The sequence below is a fragment of the Lissotriton helveticus genome, chromosome 2_1 (assembly GCF_964261635.1).
Source record: "Lissotriton helveticus chromosome 2_1, aLisHel1.1, whole genome shotgun sequence".
Taxonomy (NCBI): domain Eukaryota; kingdom Metazoa; phylum Chordata; class Amphibia; order Caudata; family Salamandridae; genus Lissotriton; species Lissotriton helveticus.
The window spans coordinates 596,395,911-596,422,360 of NC_136059.1; the positions used below are offsets into that span (position 1 = coordinate 596,395,911).

Here is a 26,450-nt window from a genome sequence, read left to right on the forward strand (position 1 = left end):
GTATACAGAGGGATATGCTGTAAATTTCTGTTTGGGTATGGTGCTTATGTGGGGAAGAGCCAAATCTTGAGTAGTTTTCTGAAGATAAGGTGGTTGTCGGTGGACCTTATGTTGGGGGGTAAAGAGTTCCATAGTTTGGCTGCTTGAACAGAAAAGGATGTGCCACCCACGTTTTTTTCTTGTATGGTGAGATTTTGAGGCGAGATGCTCCTTTGGAGCGGAGGTTCCTTTGTTGAATGTGTTTGGTGATTTTATTCCTGATGAAGAGCGGTCCCATTCCATGTATTGCTTTGTGGGTGATACGAAGCAGCTTGAACGTGGATCTTCTGGTAACCAATGCAGGACTTTCAAGGCAGAGGAGATGTGGTCTCGCGGTTTGATATGCAAGAGTAGTCTGGCAGCCGAGTTCTGAATCCGTTGTAGTCTTTTCATGGTCGTTAAAGGTGATCCATGGTAGAGGCTATTGGCGTAATTGAGTTTGGACCGAACAAGGGAGATGGTAGCTTGGACCTTGTGTGGAAATCCCAAATGAGGGAACATTTGTTGCAGCTTCTTTATAGTAGCAAAGCTTGATCTTGCTAGTTTATCCACTTAGGCATTCATCGACAGTTTGGAGTCCATGGTCAATTCGCGGTTTCTTGCTTCCTTCGATACTTTGGGCAGTGATCCCAGTTCATCAGGCCATGCGACAAGCGGGTTGTAATGTTTCCAATCGCCCCACATGAGTATTTCAGTTTTTTGAAGCATTCAATTTGAGATGGCTCCAGGTCAACCACTGATCCACGGCTCTGAGACAGCTGAAAATTGGTGATTTTCCAATGTCTTTGGGGCATTCCAGTTGAAGGAGTAGTTGCGTGTCATCTGCATAGTTATAGCATGTGAGGTGAAATGTATTGATCAGGACTGGTAATGACTTCATGTAGATGTTGAAAAGCATGGGTGAGATGATAGAACCTTGAGGGACACCTCCTTTTGTGGAGTATGGTTTGGACGAGAAAGGTGGGGTATGGATGACATTAGTTCTGTTTTGAAGGTAGGACGCTATCCAGTCTAAAGCAGTTCCCTCTATGCCGGCTTCATAGAGTCTTTGTTTCAGAGTGTCATGGTCCACTGTATCAAAGGCAGCTGAGAGGTCCAAGAGGAGTAGCGCAGCAACCCCGTTGCAGTCAACTCTATTCTTTAGGCCATCCCAGATGGCAAGGAGGGCAGATTCAGTGCCTCTTCCCGGACGGAATCCTGTTTGGAAGTCTGAAAGTATGTCATTCTCTTCAATGAATTGTGACATCTGGGCGAACGCTGCACTTTCTATCACTTTGCCCAGGAACGGTCCATTTGTAATGGGTCTGTAGCTGTCGGGGTTCAGTAGGTCCAAGTTTGTTTTCTTCAGTAAAGGGCGTATGTATGACTTTTTGAGTTCTTCTGGAAATATTCCAGTAGTTAAGGAATCGTTGATGATTCTTTTTACTCGAGTGGCAGCAGAGGTTGTTAAAAGAATTGTCTTGAAAGTTTGTGGCGGACAGGGGTCAGAAGGGCTGCCGGCAGGCCTGCTTGGTTTGAACAGGTCCATAAATTCATCGTATGAGATTTGTTGGAAGGAACGGAGACACTTGATTAGAGCATTCTTTGATTTTTGTTTTGTACAAGTGCTCTTCACACCCGCAGGTATGAGCTGGCATTTATCAAAATAGATGTTGAAGCTGCAGCCTCAAAATGTATGATAGATGTAAATAAATAGAAAAGCTGCATTGGATTAACCAGTAAGTTCTGAATGATCTTGGAGGACATACATTTCTGCTAAAATGGCTTGTTCATATGTCCTCCTTCAGCAGAGCACTGTTTTTGACTGGCCGTTCACCTGGTCTGGACCTAGAACCATAGACATGATTTTTTTAAATTCTGACTTTGAGAAAAGTAGTACCATTTAGTTTGACAATAATAGTACTTGTTTTTATTTTTCAACTTCTTGTGTTGACCGCTATATAAAAAAGCAATTGCAATGCAATAGGTCTCGCATTAGTAAAGTTTGAGCTATTGGTATTGTAAATGACTAATTTTTTATTAATGTTTTGTTTTTGAAAATAGCTAAATTAATAGCTTTGTCATTTACAATGCCAATAGTTTTAACTTTCGCAAATGTGACACCTATAGCATTTGTAATGCAATATGTGTTGTATTTACGTGACTTACATGTATTGATATTACAAATAACAATGGCTTTTAATTTTTTTAAATAATTAAAACTTAAATAAGTTATTATAATTTATAATGGCAATAGCTTAAACTTTTGTAAATAACTTTTGTGAAGATTACTACTTGTAATAATGCAGTATTTCATGATTGCATTTTGAAGTGTAGAGAAATATTGTAAGAGTTTCATGGCAGCACTTCAATGCATCATTGGCCATCGCCGCAGAAAAGAGAATTATTAGTGAAAGGAAGTAGTGCTATAGAAGACAGCACACGACCGATCATCTCGCCACCATCCAGTGGTCCTAATCTCTGCAAGCTTCACGCCTGGAAGGGGAAGCAGGCGCCAACAGGCGCCAGAAGCACCTCGCCACCATACACTAAATTGCTTCCACTGCATGCGTGCCGTGCCGCGAATGTTAGAAAAGCAAACAAATAGAAAAGGAAGGCGGCGGTCACCATGTTTGAAGGTATAGCCGAGGTAAAAGCTGCACAGCCGGCAATGATGTAAAGGCGCCGCCACCTTTCTTTTCTATTTAATTGCGCCATTGTTAAAGTTAAAGTGCGGCTTTTTACCGATGTGGAAAAGAAAAACAAAGGATGAAAAAAATAATTATTTAAAGTAAAAGCGCGACGTTTCAGTGCTTTAAAAAAATGCATTTGTTAAGGTGCACGACGCTTGCTAAAAATAGGCCGTTGCGGGATAGCATTACCTGCCTGCAAAGGTATGTCATTTAAAGAAAACAAGCTGCACCCAGCCCTGGACGCCCGCCTTCGCGGGTCGCTCTGTGCTTCTCTCTCTGCTGTACAGTTCCTGCACTCGCAGCAGTCACAACACGAAGCGTGGGAATAGGCTCCTTACGATGCCTTTGATGGGTGTGGAAATCAGGAGGCAGCTCCCTGCCCTGCTGTCACTGCCTGGCACCACTGTCGCCTCCGCCGTTCACAGCGTGGCACCACTCAACTCAGCCCTGGAGGTCCCTGCCTCAACCGCCCCAGTTGCCAATCACCCCCACTGCGGCCGTTGCCTCGAGATTGCAACGTGGACAGCCGCAAAGACCACAAAAAGGAAGGGTCGGCATTCCTCTACTCTATCAAAGGCCCAGCAGAGGTCCAGTGGCTCCTATGTGCGACAGCGAGCACAGCCCAGATGTTGGAATGCGATCAAGATTGTCCCCATTGTAAATGCATGCCATCAATACAGTCAGAGTTAATAACAAGTAAAATAACTTTTCTACGCAGCACCTTCTCTGTTGCGCAACTCGTGGGTTAAGAGCCACCCGGCCTCTACCACGTCACGTCGTGCTCTGGTTCGCTGCGGTCTCGTGACCACGTGCGCACAGTCTCATCTCCCCGGATTCCTGGGCACGCTCTTATCAGCCGTGGTGGTCGCTCTGACTGCGACAGACTGCCTTCCGCGAATAGAGGCTGCCCAAGGAGATTACCTGCCGAGAGAGGCTGCCAAGTTACACCCGGGCAGCGCCGAGGTCTTCGCTCCTTCCACAGCCCGAGTGAGTGGGTGGACGGTCACCGCGAGTAGTCCGACAGACCCGGTGAGTGGGGGGATGGGGGGGAGCGCCTGTGTGTCTGCGCGCGTCTGTATGTGTGCGCTCGTGTGTCTGTGTGTGTCTGTGTGTGTGTATGTGTGTGTTTGCGCGCCTCAGGGAATCTGAGGCAGGGGATGTACACGGCGCCGGTCTGGACGTGCACGTCCACAGACACCAATCGGCGCGCGTGTCCGAACCCTGTCTCAGATTCCCAGGAGACGGGCAACTATAGTTGTCGAGCTGGACAATGCTTCGCATTGTGCTCCAGCTTGACCTAAAAATTACAGTGTTTATTTTTATAATTCAAATGCAGATCTTTGAGTATGTGTGCACGTGGGTGTGAGGGCGTGCTTGTGAACGGCAAAGGAGAAACCAAAGAGGATTTCCAACATAGATGTCATAATAGTTGCTTTACTTGGTCTTCCCAAGGCATTTTTTCAGATAGATCATCTCCGCAGTGCACTATTGTCACAGGGTGAGAAGTAGAAATAGTTAATGTCATTTAACTGAAGAGTTCTGACTCGAAACGCTCCACAGCCAATCACTGTTTGATTGACTGCACCTATTCTCAAGGTTCATGAAATGACATCATTCTATATCCGTGTGATCACTGACCGTCTGAGGACATGTTTAGTATAGAAAATAACAGGCAAGTCTAGTAGGGGATTTAAAGCTCCAGAAAACATACTAAACTGGGATAACACTGTAATAGTGGGGTCCATCTCTGGTGCCTGGGGCACTAAAGAACCAGGTTGCCCCTTCAAAATCCAAATATTACGACCTCCCAAGAGAAGGGGTGTTGACATTTACACTTGCCTCCACTAATCAAAAGCCACATACTTGCCCTGAGAAAAAGAAATAGAACTTTTTAATTTTGACACTTGGCCTAGAATTAGCATTAGCTGTCACGCCAGCCACCCACCCCCAAAACAGAATCTCCCTAACAAAATACATAAAAACTTACACAAGTTTTAAGTTATAACTCTCCATTCATTGGTCTCTTGGGGTGTTATTCACATTTTGCTTCTGCCCCCACACTATTCAGCATGCAGCAATGGCCACAAGGAGCAACCACATTTTACCTGATCACATATGCTCAGCCACCGCCTCATTCAATTCAAAATCCTTCACTGGGCCTACTATGACCGAGACAAACTACACAAGATGGGACAAACAGAGTCGCCTCGGTGTCTGCGCTGTCATACTGACACTGGCAATCTCCTTCACATGCTTTTGGAATGTCCACAAATCGAGACCTATTGGCAGACAATAATCACTGAACTGAATGCAATACAGGGAATCTCCCTACCAATGGACCCTAGATTTATCCTGTTGGGTATGCCAGGTGAGTTGGATGTCCCTAGACCCCAACTGCTTTTAGCGCATTGGGCCTGGTGGTGGCCAAGCGGGATATTGCTCGTCGCTGGGGCGGGCAAGAGACCCCTACACTACAAGAATGGAAAGGGAGTATTGATTTATACATGGCTGCTGAAAGGGTCATATACAAAAGTAGAGGCTGCCGCAAAAAGTTAAAGAAAATATGGGGGTCCTTGATGAGATTCTATGGTCTGAACCTGAGTAAAGAAGATACCCAATCTACTGCAGTTGAGGTGTAGGAGCAATGATACGAAGCTGGTCCCAGGAGGGAGGGTGTGGGGACGGGGTGCGAAAGACTTCCCTACCGCGTTTTGCATTAAGGTCCTATACGTAATTTGTGTTTATATTCTGATTTGTACCCCTCAGATGCTCACCGGATGTGGGAAGAAATGGGTGGTTAATTGTGTTCTAAGTGCAATGCTGTTGTTACAGCTATGTCAAAGTTTACAATTATTGCAAAATAAAATTAAAAATATATTCCACAAAAAAACATATGCTCAGCCTCCTGAAAAAAAAGCATTTGCAATGTAATAGGTCTCGCATTTACGAGAGTTTGAGCTATTGGCATTGTAAATCACAATGCCTTTTATTTATGTTTTGAAAACCAAAACATAAATAAAATGCCAATAGCTCAAACTCTCGTAAATGCGAGACCTATTGCATTGCAGATGCTTGTTTTACCAAGCCATCATTTCCATGTGGTGCTGAGGCAATCAGCAGTAGTGTGCTATGTGATTCAATAAATTAGCTTTTTTGTGAAAATGGTTTCTTTTGTGTACTGTTACTTCTATATAAATGCTGTAAAATGTATGCTTTTTATTTCCTTAGAGTGACGACTCTGACATCTGGGATGATACAGCTTTAATAAAGGCATACGATAAAGCAGTGGCTTCTTTCAAGGTAATTAAAAATTAGTTTTCTACATTTTACATGTATTTGCTTCTTACCTCCGTGTTTAAAATGTTCCTTGTTGGGTTCTCATCTGTGGAATTCTATATTCTTTCCAATTTCTATTTCTTGCTTTAAAATAATCTTGCAGTCCAGAAATGGCATTATTCCTAAAGGAGATTGAGAGATTGCCACCCAAAGTAGTTAGCACTCTTTGCCAATGGTCCTATTACATGTCAGAAGATTCCTGGTGAAGAAATAACACGGTTCTTGCGTCAGAAAATCTATATACCAGTTGGATGGAAAGAGTATCAGAATTGTTTAGCTGACGGTGTTGCTCACTTAAGCGGAGAGCTCAAAGGAAGAAACAAACTATAGTAAGTACCCGAGGGTCCCATGAGAATGAGCTGGGATATTGAATTAATAACTTCACTTAACAAACTGACAGCATTGTTTCTGGCACCAGCAACCTATTTAGGTCAAGGCTTGCTATTATGTTTTTAAGATTTATAACGGGCATGATCTTTTTGGTAGAATTAATGTAATGATCTGTGGTACTAGTCGGGTGTTAACTGTTGTTTGAGTCTTGCTTTCCTTTGCAAGGGATGAGAAGGAGTGTTAAGGGATGCACTACATCCACCAAAGCAGGGTTGAGAGGATAGTCCACTCGCCAGCTATACAAGAAAAATCAGACTGATCTATAACTGTTTGTTCCTGGGGTCAAAGATGCACAGATGAAAGTTAATGCTTTCTCTGATAGAGCACACATTATTCATGTAGTCCGGAGTCTCTTGCCCTGTACATAGTACTGTCCTCAATTAATGGGTTCAAATCTGAAAAGATATGTAAACCTGGGAAGATGAATTGCAAACAATTCTGTAAAGCTTCAACAGAGTTGGAAATCGAATTTCTCTTGTCCTGAACTAACTGAATTTAACAATGTACAATGTTTTAGATCGTTACAAAGGGGATTGGAGAGGGCACCAGGGTTCGACATCTCTAGTCCTGCAAAAAATCCTTTATGGCTTTCAGTTCTGGTCCCCTGCTGAAGAACCAAGGCATTAGTATGCTGAGGCGGAAAGCAGAGATGAACCCCCACCTGAATGTCAGTGCTTGGAACACTTGGGTCTTCATTGACTGCAATCCAACGTGAGAGAGGTTTTCCAACCAGCATTCACATTTAGCAGCTATTCTGCTATTACAGAAATGTACATAATATTTGATGGTAGTATTGACCACAGGTTTTGATGTATACCAAACTATGGAGATCATGTCTATCCTGAAAAGAACTCAACAGGGAAGACTTGCCTTAGTCAACGAAGTCCTAGTGGGGTAGCCCATTAAAAGTTGTAATAAACTGATTTGAAGACCAAGTTTTGTGCTTGCCACTTTCTTCAGAAGGTTCTGTCGGGTGACCAAAACGCACGGGAGACATACATTAATTTGTTTTAGAAATAACATTTACTTCGTTTTTAAAGAGAATATACGGCTTTCACAGAGGCATTTTTTATCACAAGATTGAAAGTGACTCGTGAATGAAGTGCAATATAGTGATAACGTGATATCATAAGGGAAAACAAAGTAAATGCTATTTCTAAAATGAATGAATTTATGTCTCTAGTGTCTTTTCGTCTGTTACTGCTAAAATATTGGTAATTGGAAATTGAAGTTGACAAAACTTCCGGTATTGTGACGTATTGATTACTGCATACTAAACAATTGAGGCACCTGACAGAACCTACTGTAGTTTATTGTATCAATACCCAGGTTCTGAGGGACATTGAGTCACCCCATTATCTTTAATAACTTTCTTCAGAGGGGCATACTGCTGCATCAATGCTTCTCCTAAATTACCTGCCTGTGTCCCATTCGATCACAAAAATCTGGAAGGATCTCAAAAATATCCTGATTGTTCCAAACTTTCATTTAACAAAGTAATCATCAGTGGTATGTCTGAGGATCTTGCAGCTTTCGGGTAGTTATCACCATTCCTTCAATTTTCAGTTTTGGGTGCTCAGTATTCAGATACTTGTATGTTCTTTTCTTTGAATGGTCTACTCATCGAAGCAACATTGTACCAAAACCTAAGCTGCATGACCATGTCTGAGTCGGACCTGTTGGTCTATGGATTTCCTTTGTGGACTTTGTATCTGAAAGCTCTTGTTTTCACTTTGGGTCCTCTTTGGGCGAAAGGTTAGAGTCAGCACTGCGTCACTTTTTGTAGCTGCGTGCTTTATAAATCCCATTCATTCACTCAAGTTGTTCTTGTTAGACTGTGACTGGATTGTTCAAGGTGCGCTCTAAGCTTGCCATGCCTTTGACAATGAATCAGAGCCTTTACACTTGCCTATGTTTTTCTTCTTTGCTCAAGTTGAGCATACATATCCAGTTTCTTTGCCACTCTGATAATGGGGGAAGGTTCTCAGAATTTGTCCAACACATTGAATTTCTTCTTCTTCCGGGAATTAACATATTTTCCATGTTATGGTCCTAGGAGAAAAGCAGTGTATGTTGAAAAGACTTTGCTCTCATGAGATTTATTAGTAGCTTCCCGTTTGCAGTAGACAGCTGACTTGCTGTTTGCTTTGAGAACTGCAACTGGAAATACACCGGAGGACTTCTTGATCTAGCTAGGACAAGGTTCTGCACTTGGTTCATAAAGCAAGCTGCATGAGGGTATGAAATACAGCGCAGCCATATGCTGTTCTCTGTTACTCATAGCGGCAATAACTTCTGAGATGGCTCGCTCATCTTACTCCACTGAGAATCGAAAGTTTCTCTGAAATTGGTTATATGTATATGTCCAGATACCCTTAAGCACCGACAATTCTCAGAGAGGGATAGACACTCTTGGTCTTTGATATGCTGATGCTGGTTCGATGTAGAGAAGGAGCCTCTGTAAAGTAATACCTTCTGCAAGTATAGTAAGGGTCTATAATGGCAAACATTCTTGCCTTGTCGGTCATGTTATGCCAAATCCCTCCTATACCTCTGTGCATGTAAATTGTCTAAACAGGTGATCTAGAAAGGAAACTTTCTTTTCAATGAGGGGTTGCTTGCAGCAGCTTGGTTCCTTCAGTCAGATCCAAAAGAGCCTGTGTATTGCCACTTGCCAAAGGGGAAGTGCACCTGCCATTTGCATTAAGACTCTGTCACTATGCTTGATTAGTGACATCAAGAGTTCTTGCAAGTCTGACAGACACTTTACCTCCCCACCTCAGAGGCCCTGGCAACTGCCATACAATGGGGCATGATGGTGGGAAGGGCAGAGGAAAGAATCCTAGAGGGGTAGCATGCATGACGTTGTGACCAGTCTTCTGTGTGGGTTTGGGCAGCTGTGCTGCCCTTCTCTTTTATGTCTTTGGACAGTCTTGTGTTTTCCTGTGTCTGCTAGAACTATACATGCTGTTCGTGTACTCTGTTCTGAGTGAGAGGGGCTACTGCCCTCCCAACCCAGGCTATTCAGTGAATAATGGTGGAAGAATTGTGATTCTAGTCTAGGATACAGGCCGATTTCATCTGTGCCATTGTGGCGAGACTTCACAGTTAACGTCCTTCACATCCAAGATAATTGGTGTCCTTTTACTTAACCCCTTCGCTGCTAGGCCTTTTCCCCTCCTGTGCTAATGCTTTTTTTGGCGTAGTGCGCGCTTAGGCCCTTGTAACTTTTTGACCACATAAGGTATCCACGCCAAATTTGCGTCCTTTTCTTCCAACATCATGTGGATTCTAAAGGCGCCCAGGGTTTGTGGATTCCCTCGGAGGGGCCCCAGAAATTAACCAAAATATAGTGACATTTTTGTTTTTTTTTCAGAAAAATTGGAAAAACGGGCTGCAAATGAAAGCCTCTGGGTTTTTCCCTGAAAATGTTATCAAAAAAGGGTTTGTGGGGCTAAAATCTCCATTTTCACCAGCTTTTGCAAGAGGGGTTACCTGGGTTTTTGGCCCCGTGCTAGACGGCCATCTAGGGAAACCTACCAAACCCACACATTTCTGAAAAGTAGACACCCGGGGGCTTCCAAGGAGGTATGGCTTGCGTGGATCCTCCAACGTTCCTTTACCCAGAATCCCTTGCAAACCTCAATTTTAGCAGAAAAAAAATCAGTTTTTTCACACTTTTTTGTGTGGGAAAGCGTGGCATCACTGGGCTCACACAAATTACCTCCCACCCAGCGTTCCCCCAGGTCTCCCGATAAAAATGGTACCTCACTTGCGTGGGTAGGCATAGTGGCTGCAACAGGAAAAGGTCCAAATCGTACGGTGGTGAATTTAAAATACCCTGAAGCAAAATAACCTTGATTTTTTTGGGGGGGGGGGGCACCTGAGTTTTTGGCCCGGGGCTCGGTGATATTCTTTGGAAAGTACCAAACCCAAACAGTTCTGAAAACTAGACACCGGGGGAGTCCAGGGAGGTATGGCATGCGTGGGTCCCCCAATGTTTTCCTACCCAGAACTCCTTGCAAACCTTAAAATTAGTTAAAAATATCACTTTTCCAAACTTTTTTGCGTGGGATCTCCGTGCCGGCAAAAATGTCCTACCACCCAGCGTTCCCCTTGTTCTCCCGAGTAAAAGGATACCTCACTTGTGTGGGTGCCCCAGAGCAGAACAGGCCAAAAATGAATTTTGAAAAAAGTAGTATTTAAGTTTTGCAAATTAAGCCCCCCTGCCTTAGTCACAGGCCTTTGGCCCACCCACACAAGTGAGGTGTCATTTTACTCGGGAGAACAAGGGGAACGCTGGGTGGTAGGACATTTGTGCCGGCAGCGAGATCCCACCCAAAAAAAGTACGGAAAAGTGGTTTTTTTTAACCTAAATTTAAGGTTTGCAGGGGTTTCTGGGTAGGAAAACATTGGGGGACCCACGCATGCCATACCTCCCTGGACTCCCCCGGGTGTCTAGTTCTCAGAACTGTTTGGGTTTGGCAGTTTCCAAAGATGCCCGCCAAGCCCCGGGCCAAAAACTCATGGGAACCCCCTTGCAAAACCAAATTGTTTTGAATGAATTAAGTTTTCAGATGGAGAACGTGCGATTCAGGGGACAATATCGCATGAAAATTGTGACAGACAATTTCAAGTTTGCAAGAGATTGTGGACAAAAAACAAAAATAGAATTCACCAGAAAGACATGACCATATACTACCATGAATTACCAATAATATCTAAATTTAGAAAATTATTTATAGCTATAATATACACCATAACTGAGTTACTCAAAAGACAAAGAATCAAGCACGGCTATCTATTCCTCAAAGACACACACATACAGGTTGGATTTGGCACGAGGGCGAGTGATGGTTCAGTACATAAAATTTTATTAACATGATATTTAAAAAAAATGAAATGCTCTGTTAATAAATAAATGCATAAAAACCGAACCAGTGACTCGCAACTCGTGAGCTGTAAAGCCACGACCAGGCACCAACCGTTTTACAGGCCATTCACGCACCTTTCATACCTGATACAAACCAGACCACTGACACCATCTGGAAGGAAAAGCAACACATTACAACAATCACAATAAGGGACAAGGTACACCCTACTGCAGAAAGAGAAAAAAAAATGTACTGCACAGCCATCTAATCCGCAAGCACACACACATACTGGTTGGATTTGGCACGAGGGTGAGTGATGATTCAGTACATACAATTGTATTCGCAAGTAATTTCACAAAAAATGAAATACACTGCGTATAATTGAAAGTATGATTAACTGAACCACTGACTCACAGCTCGTGAGCTGTAAAGCCACGTCAAGGCACCAACCTCTTTACAGGCCATTCATACACCTTTCGTACGTGTGACACATTCAAAACATTCACACCGCCAGCCGCGGACCCATCACATTTCAACACTCACACCAGCAAACAGCGCCATTCAAGGGCCCATCACTTTCACACGCCCACATTTCTGACACTGCAACTACACAAAATGATGAACTGCGTGGAGTGTCACTCAACTAGCAGTGTGTGTAGTGACCAACAGAAAGTAACTACTCACACACCGCCAGCCGAGCGCCAGTCCAACAAATACCATCCAAGCACCAGACCATGCACACCGCCAGCCAAACACCACTCAGCGCACACTGCCAGCCAAACACCACTCCATGCACAGACAGCCAAGTACCACTCCACGAACACCACCAGCCAAGCGCCACTCCACACACAACGCCAGCGAAGCACCACTCCGTGCACAGACAGCCAAGTACTACTCCACAAACACCACCAGCCAAGCGCAACTCCACACACACCGCCAGCCAAGCACCACTCCACACACACCACCAGCCAAACACCACTCCATGCACAGACAGCCAAGTACCACTCCACGAACACCACCAGCCAAGCGCCACTCCACACACACCGCCAGCCAAGCATCACTCCGTGCACAGACAGCCAAGTACCACTCCACGCACACCACCAGCCAAGCGCAACTCCACACACACCGCCAGCCAAGCACCAGCCAGCACACACCACAAACACATTTAGAATTCTTTTTTTGAAAATAACACTAAACAAATGGAAATACCTACAAATCAGCTAACACAAATTCTTAAAATAAAAACTTTGCACTAATGCCAATCCTTGAAACAAACAAAATTTTTTTTACAGAATGCAGACCAGGCAATTCAGCTCATTAAAACTCCCAAAACTTCTTTTGCGTGTGGTACGATTTAAAACCAGCTGACAGACACAATGCAGGCTTAGAAGGACAGTATATACGAGACTCCTTCCGCACGCCTCTTCGCCAACAGACTCTGCATCTTCTAGTCGGAAAGTCTCTCGGGATAGTGGAAGGAATAGATTCAGGAAAATGGCGATCTTTCAATCTAGCCACTTCCTCCACCACTCCAAATCTAGGAACACTTGCCTGCTCCACAAGCACAAGGCTGCCTATTATAGACTCCTGAAACTTAACAAAAGACATCTTCTTCTCAGGACAAGACTTCTGGTACACAACGAAAGCATTAAAGGATGCCAAGTGGAACAGATGGATAGCCAACTTCTTGTACCAAAGGTAAGCCTTTCGAAGAGCAGCATAAGGTTCCAACCTCTGACCTACTCTGTCAACACCACCCATGAACTTATTGTAAGCTAACATGCACACAGGTTTGCGCACTTCAGCACCCTGACCCCAAACAGGTACAGGTTCTGTACTTTCATCGTGGGTAGTAGTCAGCATGTACACATCTCTCTTGTCTGCAAACTTCACAGCTAGAAGCTCCCCACATCGCAATGCCGTAGACTGTCCCCGCACAAGCCTTTTGCAAACAAGTTCCTTTGGGAAACCTTTACGGTTACTGCGCATTGTGCCACAAGCAACAGTGCCCACTTTGGCCAACTCCTGGAACAACCGCACACCAGTGTAGAAGTTATCTACATATAAATGATGGCATTTGTTAAATAATCCTCTACCTAGTTCCCACACAATTTTCTCAGTCACTCCAAAAGTAGAAGGACAACCAGGAGGGTTAATGCTGGACTCCTTACCAGTGTACACCCTGAAATTGTAGACATATCCAGTCTCACTGTCACACAGCATATACAGTTTGATTCCATAGCGTGCCCTCTTACTAGGAATGTATTGCCTAAAAACCAAGCGGCCCTTGAACAACAGCAAAGACTCATCCACTGCAATTTCTTTACCAGGGACAAAGATCTCAGAAAAACGATCAACAAAGTGATCAAGGACAGGCCGAATTTTAAACAAACGGTCACAATCAGGGTGATCGTGTGACAACGCTAAACTATTATCAACAAAATGCATCATCCGAAGAAGAAGCATATACCGATCACGACTTATGACTGCTGGAAATATAGCTGTTGCCATCAAGGGACTAGTGGACCAATATGAAGTCATTGATGGCTTCCTTAGCAAGCCCATCAAAAAAGTTAATCCCAAAAACTTCTTCTTCAACATGTGTGGGAGTCCACCGGATTGCTCTAGAATACGGCTTAAGGCTGGCACTGTTGGCCCTCAAAAATTGTTCTGCATACAAATTGGTTTGTTCAACAATCTCTTGCAAAAACACATCGTCAAAAAACAACTGAAAAAAATTTATTGGCAGAAAATTCTCAGTATTCACTCTACACCCAAGAACACCAGTGAACTCTGGCAATGCCGGCTGCACCAAGCCAGGGTGATCCCAGAGGCCATCCCTATCAATGGGGGGGAGCAGCCACCCCAGCCTGCAGCCCAGAAGCCTCTTGCTGCTGTTCACCAACGGGAAGCCTAACAGCCACAGATACTTCTGGCTGCACAACACCAACAGAAGACATAGCATCCCCAGAGGGCTCTTCCTGCACTGGCTCTTCCTGCACTACACCAACGGGAAGCCCAGCAGCCTGAGATGCTTCTTGCTGCACTACACCACCGGGAAACCAAGCAGGCCCAGATGCCTCTTGCTGCTCTACACCAATGGGAAGCCTAACAGCCCCAGATGCCTCTTGCTGCACTACACCAGCAGGAAGACGAAAAGCACCAGATGCCTCTTTGCGCACCACAGCAATGTGAAGCCTTTTGGGCGCAGGCTCCAGCCCACATGCCTCTTGCCGACGTAAAAAGAAAGGAAACCTTGCGGCCCTAGGCAGCAGCACAGGTGCCTCTTGGCCCACTACCGGCACCTCAATGTCCTCCTCTAACATAGGCCCTTCATCAGCACTAGAAGAATCATCATCATCCGATGATGATGATACCATGTGAAGAGAAAACTCACTGCCTGAATCTTCTGCCCCTACCTGGGAGTCCGAATCGGACTTAGTCTCTGAACCATGGTCAGAGGAAGACTTAAAAAGCAAACCAAGAACCTGCTGAGCAGTAATCCTGCGACTAGCCATTATCCTTACAAAGCAAGAAGACTGCACACACAAGTGAACAACAACCTACACTGTGCAAAGTAAGAAGTAAACAAGGTAAGGCTTTCACAAAAAGATAAATACAATCCAAAACAATTTCACTCTTACCAAATATAGCTACACTCACCAGCACCTACTCTGCTGAGACACAGCAAAAAGAAATGATATCCCACTAGAAAGATAAAAAGAAATGACAGATTAGACAACAAAGTGCACATCAAACACTAATGCTGGAAAAAAAACAGAAAAAAAACAGAGCCACACAAACTGCTAGAAGTACAACCTTTTTCAAAAAGACAAACATCAAGGGAAAGTAGTACAAAATACATTCACTTACCAAGCACAAGCAACTACACAAGCTGCAAACAGACACGCAACCTACAACAATCCAAACAGCAAAAGCCTGGAACAAGACAAAAATAGAGAAGAAAAAAAAATTACTACCACATTTCACAAACCATATAACAATTAAAACACAACACACAAATTTGCCCCCCAAATTTAAATTCGGCAAGATGGGCCATCAAATAGGGCTTAGACCAATTGGGATTAGATGAGGTTTAACATCAAGACACTGGTTAATTTTTTGATTTTTTTTTTTACTGCCTGGCCCCTTTGGTGCCAGTCAGTCTTTTGCTCCTACCAGTACCCCCATCACACAGGGGCAGTAAGGACATTCATACACCTATTGTACGTGTGACACATACAAAACATTCACACCGCCGGCCGCCAGCGCCATTCCAGGGCCCATCACTTTCACACGCCCACACATCTGACACAGTAACTTCAGAAAATGATGGACTGCGTAGAGTGTCACTCAACTAGCAGTGTGTGTAGTGACAAACAGAAAGTAACTACTCACACACCGCCAGCCGAGTGCCAGTCCACCCACACCACCATCCAAGCACCAGACCATGCACACCGCCAGCCAAACACCACTCAGCGCACACCGCCAGCCAAGTACCACTCCACGCACACCATCCAGCCAAGCGCCACTCCACACACACCGCCAGCCAAGCACCACTCCGTGCACAGACAGCCAAGTACCACTCCACGCACACCACCAGCCAAGCGCCACTCCACGCACACCGCCAGCCCAGCACCACTCCGTGCACAGACAGCAAAGTAGCACTCCATGCACACCACCAGCCAAGCGCCACTCCACACACACCGCCAGCCAAGCAGCACTCCGTGCACAGACAGCCAAGTACCACTCCACACACACCACCAGCCAAGCGCCACTCCACACACACCGCCAGCCAAGCACCACTCCGTGCATAGATAGCCAAGTCCCCCTCCACGCACACCGCCAGCCAAACACCACTCAGCGCACACCGACAGCCAAGTACCACTCCACACACACCACCAGCCAAGCACCACTCCACGCACACCGCAAGCCAAGCGCCACTCACCGCCAGCCAAGCACCGCTCTACGCACACCATCCAGCCAAGTACCACTCCACACACACCGCCAGCCAAACACCACTCCACACACACCACCAGCCAAACACCACTCCGTGCACAGACAACCAAGTACCACTCCACGCACACCACCAGCCAAGTGCCACTCCACGCACACCGCCAGCCAAGCACCACTCCGTGCACAGACAGCAAAGTAGCACTCCACGCACACCACCAGCCAAGCGCCACTCCACACACACCGCCAGCCAAGCAGCACTCCGTGCACAGACAGCAAATGACCACTCCACACACACCACCAGCCAAGCGCCACTCTACACACACCGCCAGCCAAGCACCACTCCGTGCACAGACAGCAAAGTAGCACTCCCCGCACACCACCAGCCAAGCGCCACTCCACAAACGCCACCAGCCAAGCACCACTCCGTGCACAGGCAGCCAAGTACCACTCCACACACACACACCACCAGCCAAGCGCCACTCCACACACACCGCCAGCCAAGCACCACTCCGTGCATAGATAGCCAAGTACCCCTCCACGCACACCGCCAGCCAAACACCACTCAGCGCACACCGACAGCCAAGTACCACTCCACACACACCGCCAGCCAAGCACCACTCCACGCACACCGCAAGCCAAGCGCCACTCACCGCCAGCCAAGCACCGCTCCACGCACACCCTCCAGCCAAGTACCACTCCACACACACCGCCAGCCAAACACCACTCCACACACACCACCAGCCAAACACCACTCCCTGCACAGACAACCAAGTACCACTCCACGCACACCATCCAGTCAAGCACCACTCCACACACACCGCCAGCAAAGCAGCACTCCGTGCACAGACAGCCAAGTACCACTGCACGCACACCATCCAGCCAAGCGCCACTCCACACACGCGCCAGCCAAGCGCTACTCCTTGCCCAAGGGGTCGCTTCCTAAAAACTAAATTTAAATTCCCTGGTGCTAGTGGGCATTTTCTGCCCCCCCCCAGGGGCAAAACGGCAAAAAAAACAGGCCGATTTGCCCCCAGGGTGGACAGAAAAATGTAAACAAAAAACATGTCCGCCATCTTGGCTCCAAAAAACAACCCTGGTGCTAGTGGGGAATTTCTGCCCCCCCTGGGGGCAAAACGGCCGAAAAAAGGGCCGATTTGCCCCCAGGGGGGGCAGAAAATCAAAAATGTTATGGCTGCCCACCTGGAAGCGACCCTTGCCCAAGGGGTCGCTTCCGAAAAGCTAAATAAACAATCCCTGATGCTAGTGGGGCCATTTCTGCCGCACGATCGCGACGCTGTTCGCGATCGTGAGGCAGAAATGCCCTGCAAAGAGACATCAGGGGAGAGGAAAATCTCTTTCCTCTCCCCTGATGCCTCTTCGCTGCCCCCAAACCCCCGCCAGCCACGAGAAACCCACCTTCTTCCGAAGCGCGCAGGAAGCAAATGGCTTCCCGAGCGCTAGGAATCCCTGATGATAGCGCGCGCTGTGCGCGCTGACGTCATCAGGGATTCCCATCGGGGGGCGGCAGCGGAAGCTCTTCCGCTGCCGCCCCCAGCAAAACAACGAAGATCGGAGACCCTCGGGGGGGGGGGGGGAGCGCCAGCGTTTCCCCGAGGGTGGGGCTGATGACGAGCTGGCCTTGTCATCCGCGCACGACCGGTGCGCGCCATGACGAGCCCAGCTCGTCATTAGCCCCGAAGGGGTTAATCATGTTTCGGGTATGGCCAAAGGATGTATGTTGTGTGTGTAGGATGCACGTTTCATAGATGGCCTGCTGAATAGTTCAATTAGTCCCTGTGTAGGTGCCTTCACTAAGGGTGGTGATCTCCTTTGCCGTGGTCTCCTTTGTGCTACAGTGGGTGACCTCGATCTCAAACAACCCAGCCTGCAAGTACATCCTACCTGTCCCTCTCCTTGGAAACTGTGTACCTGATGGGTGGGGTAGATGTCCTGCCCTTTTTTGTCCCAATGTGGATTTCAGGTGTCCTGAGAGACTCATTTATTCATTCCCTGCGTTGTGATCATCTCCCTTAGCAACTGTACCAAATACATGTCCAAATAGGTCAGTACTTATTGCATTTCGACCCATCTGGATTTTTTGACCTTGCATTCTGGACTATTTTGTTTCTTAAAAACCGGGCCCGATGATTACAGGGTGCCATTCCAATTGTGGGCAAGCACACAAAGTTTGAATGTTGCAAGTCTGTTTGGCTTTAGTATTTCACCTTGACCAAAGGAAGGGTATATGAAATGGCCTGTTAGAACGCGCTTTGTTCATTATCTTGCTCTTGGCATGGCGGAGACTTGAGCATTAGTGTAGGAGTTAAGACATTGGACCTGATTTTAAAAGTTATGCTGGATTGCTATGCTCCCTCCAAATTGGGCCTAAGGCCTCAATAAATAAGTTCTTCATAACTGCATTATTTATTCCAGCCAACAAATTATACCCTTGGTTGTTCTTTAACGGATGTGATAATTAAAACTCAGTAACAAGTTTTGTTTTGATTTTGGTTCCTATCACACCGAAATCAGCATGTCTCATTATTTACTTGGTGTTTTTCAGCCTGCAAATTTCAGCAGACTCGATCTGCTGGAATTTATTGGGTGAAACGTTCAGGTACTGGATTTTTCCAACATAGACAATAAGCAAAACCTAAAGATATGACCCCTCGTGTACCCACCCTTCCACCCCTTTGTAAAGCGCTCTGTTGTCTGCAAAGATCTTGTTCGCGCTATATAAAACTTCTAAATAAATAAATAAATAAATATGTACACTGCTCAAATCTCCCATCTGCAAGCTTGTTCAAAATGAATGCTGAATGTCTGTGTTTTCAGGAAACTTGGTAAACAAGTCCTACAACAAATCTTGGATTCCATGAAATACACCAGATTTAGTAAGTGCGTTTTCGAAGTGCAACTCACCAGCTTTTGCTGGCCTAAAGCTTGCGTTCATGCGAGCGTGAACGTGCACATCTGCCAGCTTTCAGCACCAGAGGCGCCATCTGGAGGTGATTAGTTTCACTTTTGGGGCTGCTGCGCGTGCACCACTCGCGTGTTTGCTGGCGCGCGCACCCCTGCTTTCACTTTTGCCGCCGTTATTATCGCTCTCCGTGTTTTTCTTCCTACCGAGTTTCAGCAATTCCCAGTTCCACGAGTTTCTCCTTCTCTCTCTACAGGCTACAGCCTTTCGTTTTCTTTTTTGCTGTAGTTCCATGTTCATTAGCTTTTGTTCGTCCAAAAACACCACTTTCGTTTTCAGTTATTTGGAAATGTCTCTGTTTTACTCTCGCTAACTCATCCTCTCTTTTTTGGGTCTTTTTTTTTATAGCCTTTTTAGGTCTCGCCTAGACGAAAGCAAAGCGAAGCTTTGCTGTCTGGCGAGACAACTTATGTAGTTACTTTTCGGGGAATGTGGACAGCAGAGTTCCACGCGCTTTCCCTTGCCGAGATTGAACCTCGGGAGCGCGCACGTCGCCGTGCCTCATAAAGCCTCACTCACGCATGCGCACATACACAGCCATACACACACTGCATACACACACGCACCCCCCCCTTAAACAGACACAGGCGCACACAGACAGACCGACACACGCACACACACACTCGGACACACACCTCTCCTCTCCCTCAACACACTCACCTGTTCTGGCGGTGCTCGGCGGCGGTTCTGGCTCTCGGGCGGCGGTAGCGCTTTGCGGGGCTCTCTCACCACATGAGAGCCCTGCCTTCCCCATGCGCCCGGCCGCTCTTCACCCGGTCCCCCATCTCGGGACCGGGACTCAATCAGGAGCCTTCGTGGCTCCTCGGGCAGCTCTCTCTCGCTCTCGCCGCGATGGAGCGGGACTTCCGGTTGGGGGCGCGATGTGATTGGCCGGCTGCCGAACCGCTTCCGGCGGTCATCGCTCCTCTGTGGTGCGCGCGCTGCTGTAGGGTTCTGAGGCGATGCCAGCCCTAAACAGATAATTCATTAAACATGTAGTCTGCTGTAGTTCATTATATCTATATTTACTCTTTCTCAAATTAGATATATTTACATGAGAATTGATTTAATAGCCGAAGAAAAGAAACTGCTAAAACTAGCCGAAACATTCTCTACGTTTTTAGAACATTTCCTGAGACTGTCCATTATTTGAGACCAAAATAGGGTAACTTTATTTACAGGCACTTTTTTTCCATGCACGCGTAAATACGGTTATTACATTCCCTCTATGCGAGTGTTCTTCTGCCACAACTAATCCATTATTAGGAATATATGCATAACTATATTCTATTCGCCGTGGAAAAGACGGAGGCGCTTTGATTGGCTAAGGGTGTTGTTGGTATGCTCATTGGCTGAAGGTTTCGGCTGTTGGCCTCCGAATATGTATAGAGGTTTAGGATTGGATACGAGGCCTCTATCAGTTAGTTTTCTTATTTTGAGGTCCCGTAAAGTGCACCGTTGGCCACTGCTTGGGATTGGTTGAGGGATTACTTGTCTGACTAACAGATTTGAGTAACCCTGTTCCACGTGAAGAGACAATGTCACGCAGGACCGAAACCAGTTAGGGACACTGGTGATTCATTCAAAGGAGGCTTAATCCGTGTTCTGAGTAGAAACGGACACTTTCCCAAAATCCTTTGCAGGGCCACCTGGGCTGTTAGAGTCATGAGTTCGTCGTCAATTCCTTTTCTATTTACTGCTTCCTTTCTCTGCTACTTCTTCGGCTGTCCACATGCAAATATTTGACAATTTGATATGCATGTCATTGACTCTAGAAGGATGGAAGGCTGAGATGGCCATGCTGGGATCTGAACCTCTGGATTGCCGATCACGGATTATCTGAGCAGCGAGTGCTTAAATCCCATAACTCATATTAAAATTACTTGATGTCACTTTCACCTGACCCTCGTCGTTCCTGATGTGCAGCTGCTTGCCTCAATGTTCTGCTGAAACCAGAAGATGCACCTCTGCTTTCTTTAAAGTCCCAGTCTAGGGTGTCCACCTGCTGGGCAATGCAACAACACTTTGCCTCATCCGGTCCACGGAGTCAGGCGAAAGCTACATCAAGTCCAGAACAAGCATTTGCAATGCAATAGGCCTCGCAGTTACGAGAGTTTCAGATATTGGCATTGTAAATAACAATGCCTTTTATTTATGTTTTTAAAACAAAAACAAAAAAAAGGCATTGTTATTTGCAATGTCAATAGCTCAAACTCGCGTAACTGCGAGACCTACTGCATTGCAAATGCTTGTTTCCCATCTGTTTCCTCCAGGCACTCCCTCGTTTCCCGGTTTTTTCTCGCTTCCTCCCCGTTAGCTGCTATGTTTGTCTCCTATTATATTGCTCTTTTTCCTCACTTCCTTGTCGTCTCTCTTTTCGCGGCCAGTGCAGAGTTGGCGTCGCTCTCAGTTTGTTTGCGTTGGTGGCAGGGTGCTAAGAAAGGGGCACGGTGGCCTGCCACCTCCTATGTTGTTTTGCATCCTGCTGCTACTGCCACAACAGAGGGCGACTTCACCCTTCATAAGTGGCGTTTTGTTAAGTTGTTTTTGTTTAGCGCATTGATCGCCATGCCCTTGGCCGTTGGCTCTGGGGCTGGAACACGTTAGCCTGTGAATGCCCTGTCTCCCAGTTTCTACTGGCTCAAAACATTGACAACACGTTTTGAATTTAATGCCCTATGTTATAGATTGGAACTTTTTGAGAAAAATGCTATTATTGTAAGTACGTCCTCTTGTGTAATTCAACATCAACATTATGCAATTATCGCAATATTGCTTCCTATCGCTGTTTGTCTGATTTGATAACAGCCTTAGCGCCCTGCACATCAGTCATCAAAAAGTGCTTTCAAGTGTTATCTGAATTTTTTTTTATATATCGAAAAAGACTCGGGAGCAGTGAAGTTCCTGCAAAGCAAGCTCTCTCCCTCTCAGAAAGAAATAAGTGCTCTTTGGATACGTTGCTGTCAGAGGAGTGATATCTGACTCTGTCTCGGGGACTTCACAGAGAGGGACAGCGCAAGTGGATGACTTGGCCTGAAGTGAGTGAGTGAATGGGAGAGGGAAGGAGTTTTGTCTATGAGTAAACCTATGATTAGGGAGGGGAAGGTCAAGCCCATATTCTGACAGGCTACTTTCCATATGCACACTTTTCCTTAACACATCTCTCATATCAAATCATTATTTTTTACTGTCCTCACACACAATCATGCTGTCTCACCCCTCCCTTCCCCGCGTCTCTTCTTTCCCTGCTAAACACTCGCTCCTTCCCTCCTAATCATTTACCAAGCACTTTGTTTCTAGTTCATTCTCACTGGCACCTTGTCTGTCTGCTCGCCCTGTACGTGTGCTGACTAATTATACTTCAGCAACTGAGTAAAACAATTATTTATGTTACATCACTGTACAAGGAACTTTTCTGCACTTGGAGTCTCATGCTGCTATCAGTTTATTTTTTATTCATAGTTAAAATATAATGAAACCTCTCCACTTTTACTTATACACGTTTTCTCCTTTTATATTTTTCATTTCTCTTTTGCGTCACTCTACATGTCTTTCTCCCCATTCCCCCTCTCTTTGGTTTCTCATTCCTCCACCTTCTCTCACCCTTTTTACACCTTTCCCTTTTTTTTTGCTGACACATTCTCGCTTACTCTTTCTCCATCTTTCTCCGTTTCACTCCATCTCACTTTCTTTACCCCTCTTCTCTCTCTACCCTATCCACTCTAATTAGTTTGTGCCCTTCCCTCTTAGTCTTCCACTCTACTTTAGTCTCTCCCTGTTTAACCTTTTCTCTTCCTCTTCTTTTATTACTCTCGCTATTTTCTCTAGACCTTTCACTTACTCCTTTGCTCAAAATTCCCTTGCTTTACTTCAAATGGCCTCTCCACGATGCTCTCCCCTTCTCCCTTTCCCCCTGCCAACTGTCTGCACATCTCTATAAGCATTCCTCTCTCAACCCACACCTCCTTCTGTATTTTATTCTCCTTTTCCTTCTTTTGGTTTTTGTTTCGAACCTAACTCCACCTGAGAAAAATCCTTCTTTCATTCTTTCGTCTCCACTATGTCGCTGCCGTCTCTATATTCTTGATTATCTTGCGCACTCTCATCTAGCAGTCCTTCTCCATGTATTTCTTCCTCCCGAAGTCCCCACTCCCTCTTCTACTCCCTCCTCCTCCTCCTCCACTCTTTACCTGTTTCTCCTTCCCTTCTCTTTATTTCACTGTCTTTTTCTTCCACTCACCTCCAGGTTTCCTCTTTCTGTATCCCTCCCCGCTGATCTATTTTTCTCCTACTACTTCCATATCTCATTATTCCTCTCTAGCTGACACCTCTCTCCAATCTCTACATTCCTATCACATACTTTTCTCTCTTACTTTCCTCGTTTGATATTTCCCCTTCTACCTCTCCCACCTCACTATCCCTTCCTCTCTATCCAACTCCCCATTTTTATCTCTGTTTTCTCCACTATCGGTTTGGTTCACTTTCTTGCACTCTCTTGGTCTCTTTCTCTCTCTCAGCATTATCTCTTCAATATTTTCCCACCTCTGTCTCTTACATTGTTGCATCTTGCTGTTCCTCCCCTCCATCTTTCTCTGTTTATCCCACCGTTTTTCTTTCTCTCCCTCCTCCCCTCATATTCTCTCCTTATTCCCAAATTCCATCTTTATATTTTTGTTTCAATTGCTTTGTCATTCATTCTCTATCGCTCCCTCTGTCTTTCAATTCAATTCAAAATTACTTTATTCGGTATAGAAACAATACCATACAAAGTGCATTATTAATAAACAGGAAGGCATTCCAACCACTGGAAATTACATAATAAAATAAGGAAATATATAAATATTCACAGTCAAATTGTTTCATGTCTTAAGTCATATTTAAAAACGATGTATACAATAAAAACAGGATCCTGGGCAATCTTAGTACAACCAGCCCTTCTGTCACCTAGAAGGATCATAGACAGTTATTCATTGCCTCTAGTGTTCCTTAGTCTCACCGCCGATCTTAAGAAATTTACCATGCTAAACAACGTTAGTGGATCTGCTGACAATTTCAGAAACAGTAATGCCACCTTTGCCTGGTTGAATCTAGTTTGCCTTAAAACGGCTTTTAAAAACATTGTCCTTGGGTACGCATAGAAGGGGCAAATTAAGACGAAATGAAGGGTGTCCTGCGGAGACCACTGGTCGCAGCCGCATGGGCCCTTTATCTCAATGTCTTGTGTGTACCTTGCTGGAACTGATAAATTACTCCAGTATTGGAACTTTCATAGATTCCCATAGCTTGTATCATTCCCCGTCGTCGGAATGGGAGCCTCGGTAAAAAAAAAAATATATATATGGTAGATAAAACAAAAGAAGAAAAATTAGGCCTAGGCCTTATACTATTTTGTAGCCTATAGGTGTCCTTTTGTAAAAAAAGACCCAAATGTAGAGCACCAACCAATCAGAACAGCCTCACCCTGTGGAACCTTCCTGAGAAAGCTTAGAGCCTCAGATTTTCTACCGCACGTTGGTGATAGGGAGTCTCCATAGAGCTCTGCTCTAGTTTTCTTTTGAGGTACTGTTTTCTACTAAATCTTTACAGGATTTCTTAACATCTTTATATAATGCCGGACAAGGAGAAGAAAAGCCTGTTCAGGCCTTGTGCCACATGTTCTAAAAAAAAAAAAACCTTTTTGCTGAGGATAAGCACAAGGATTGTATATACTGCTTATACCCAGATCATAAGGTGGCAGACTTTAAGATCTGCAGAACCTTTTCAACCAAGACCCTACGTGACCGTGAGGGGCGTCTGCTGACATGGTTACAGAAGATGAAGTCGAGAGATAATATTATTTCCAGTGATGAAGAGGATGCTGCTTCAACTACGTCTTCGAAGAGGTCACTGAAGAGGGGTAGGTCATCTGCTTCAGTTTCTTTGGAACCCCCCCTCGAAGGCTGTGCGTGGGACCTCTGACAGGTCTGGCAAGCCTGGGCCTGGCGAATCTCCTCACGGAAGTGAAAAGGAGAGGGAGAGGCCGGTACCTGAGGTACCAAGATCAAAGAAAGATGATGGCTCGGCTGGGCCATCCCATCAGGCTGATGGATCTAAAACTTTGAGGAAGACAGCTGTAGAGGTTTCCTCAGTGGCTAAAGTTAAAGAAGCAAAGACTTCGTCGACGACATCGTCGTCGAGTTTACCACCGACAACGACATCTTCTTTACCGTCGACGAAGAAGAAGCTTCCGTCGACGGCGACGACGAGAACTACACCGTCGACGAAGAAAGCGTCGACGACGACCACGTCGACTAAGACCACGACGAAGACAACTTAGTCGACGACGGCAATTCCGTCAACGATGACAATTTCGTCGACGACGACTATCCCGTCGACGATGACTTCGACGACAAAGCCAATTCTGTCGTCGACGACCTAGACAACGCCACCGTCGACGAGGGAAGGGTCGACGTTAGTGAGGGCTGAGCACCCTAGAAAAAGACGTATTACGCCGGATATGACTTCGCCGAGGAAGGTAGATCCATTACCTCAGGCCTTATTGTTTGACGAGGAAGAATATTCGGATGAGGAAGATGGTGAATTTGGGGATGCATATAGTCCATCACAATTGCACCTAAAGTTTCATGACTCTGAGCCAGAGAATGAATATTTTTATAATCAACAACAACAACAGCAGCAGGATCGCGTACAATATCAGGATGTCCCGAACCAGCAGGGTTTGGTCTCAATGCCGTTGACTCTGCTTACGAGCTATGTTGGAGGAATATCGTAGCAGGCAAGCGTCGCGTCCAGTGCAGGATCAGGCGCAGGAGCAATCTCAATTGTCGGTTGCTTGTTTTTCACGGCCCCAGCATGTAGAGGAGGCTGTAGAAGTTCCTCAGCGGGTAGAGCTTACCCAGGTTGACACTTCAGAGGACGATGAAGTAGATAATCAGGCTCAAGATCCTGATGTGCAATGGAATCAATATGTTATTCCAGATCCTGCATCCCCAATACCGGACCCAATTGACTCGCCTCCGGCGGACGTGGGAGGTTTTCATAACTTAATGGATAGAGCCACAGCACGTTTTAAGCTCACCATGCCGTCAACTTCCACGGATTGTTTTTTATATGATTTCAAGGAGTCATAACGCAAGGCTGTACGCTCCATTCCCATTGTGGAACATATATGGGAAGAGGGAAAGAAGGTGATGCAGGCGCCGG

At 45.8% G+C, this 26,450-nt stretch overlaps 1 protein-coding gene across 1 annotated transcript in view; it reads left to right on the forward strand.

Moving 5' to 3' along the window:
- LOC144818166 (survival motor neuron protein-like) overlaps nt 1-26,450 on the forward strand; it is a 399,426-nt gene that overhangs the window by 16,576 nt on the left and 356,400 nt on the right. Inside the window, exon 2 of the mRNA XM_078675289.1 lies at nt 5,940-6,011. Within this exon, the coding sequence (XP_078531415.1) occupies nt 5,940-6,011 (72 nt within the window). The remainder of the gene's footprint in view (nt 1-5,939; nt 6,012-26,450) is intronic.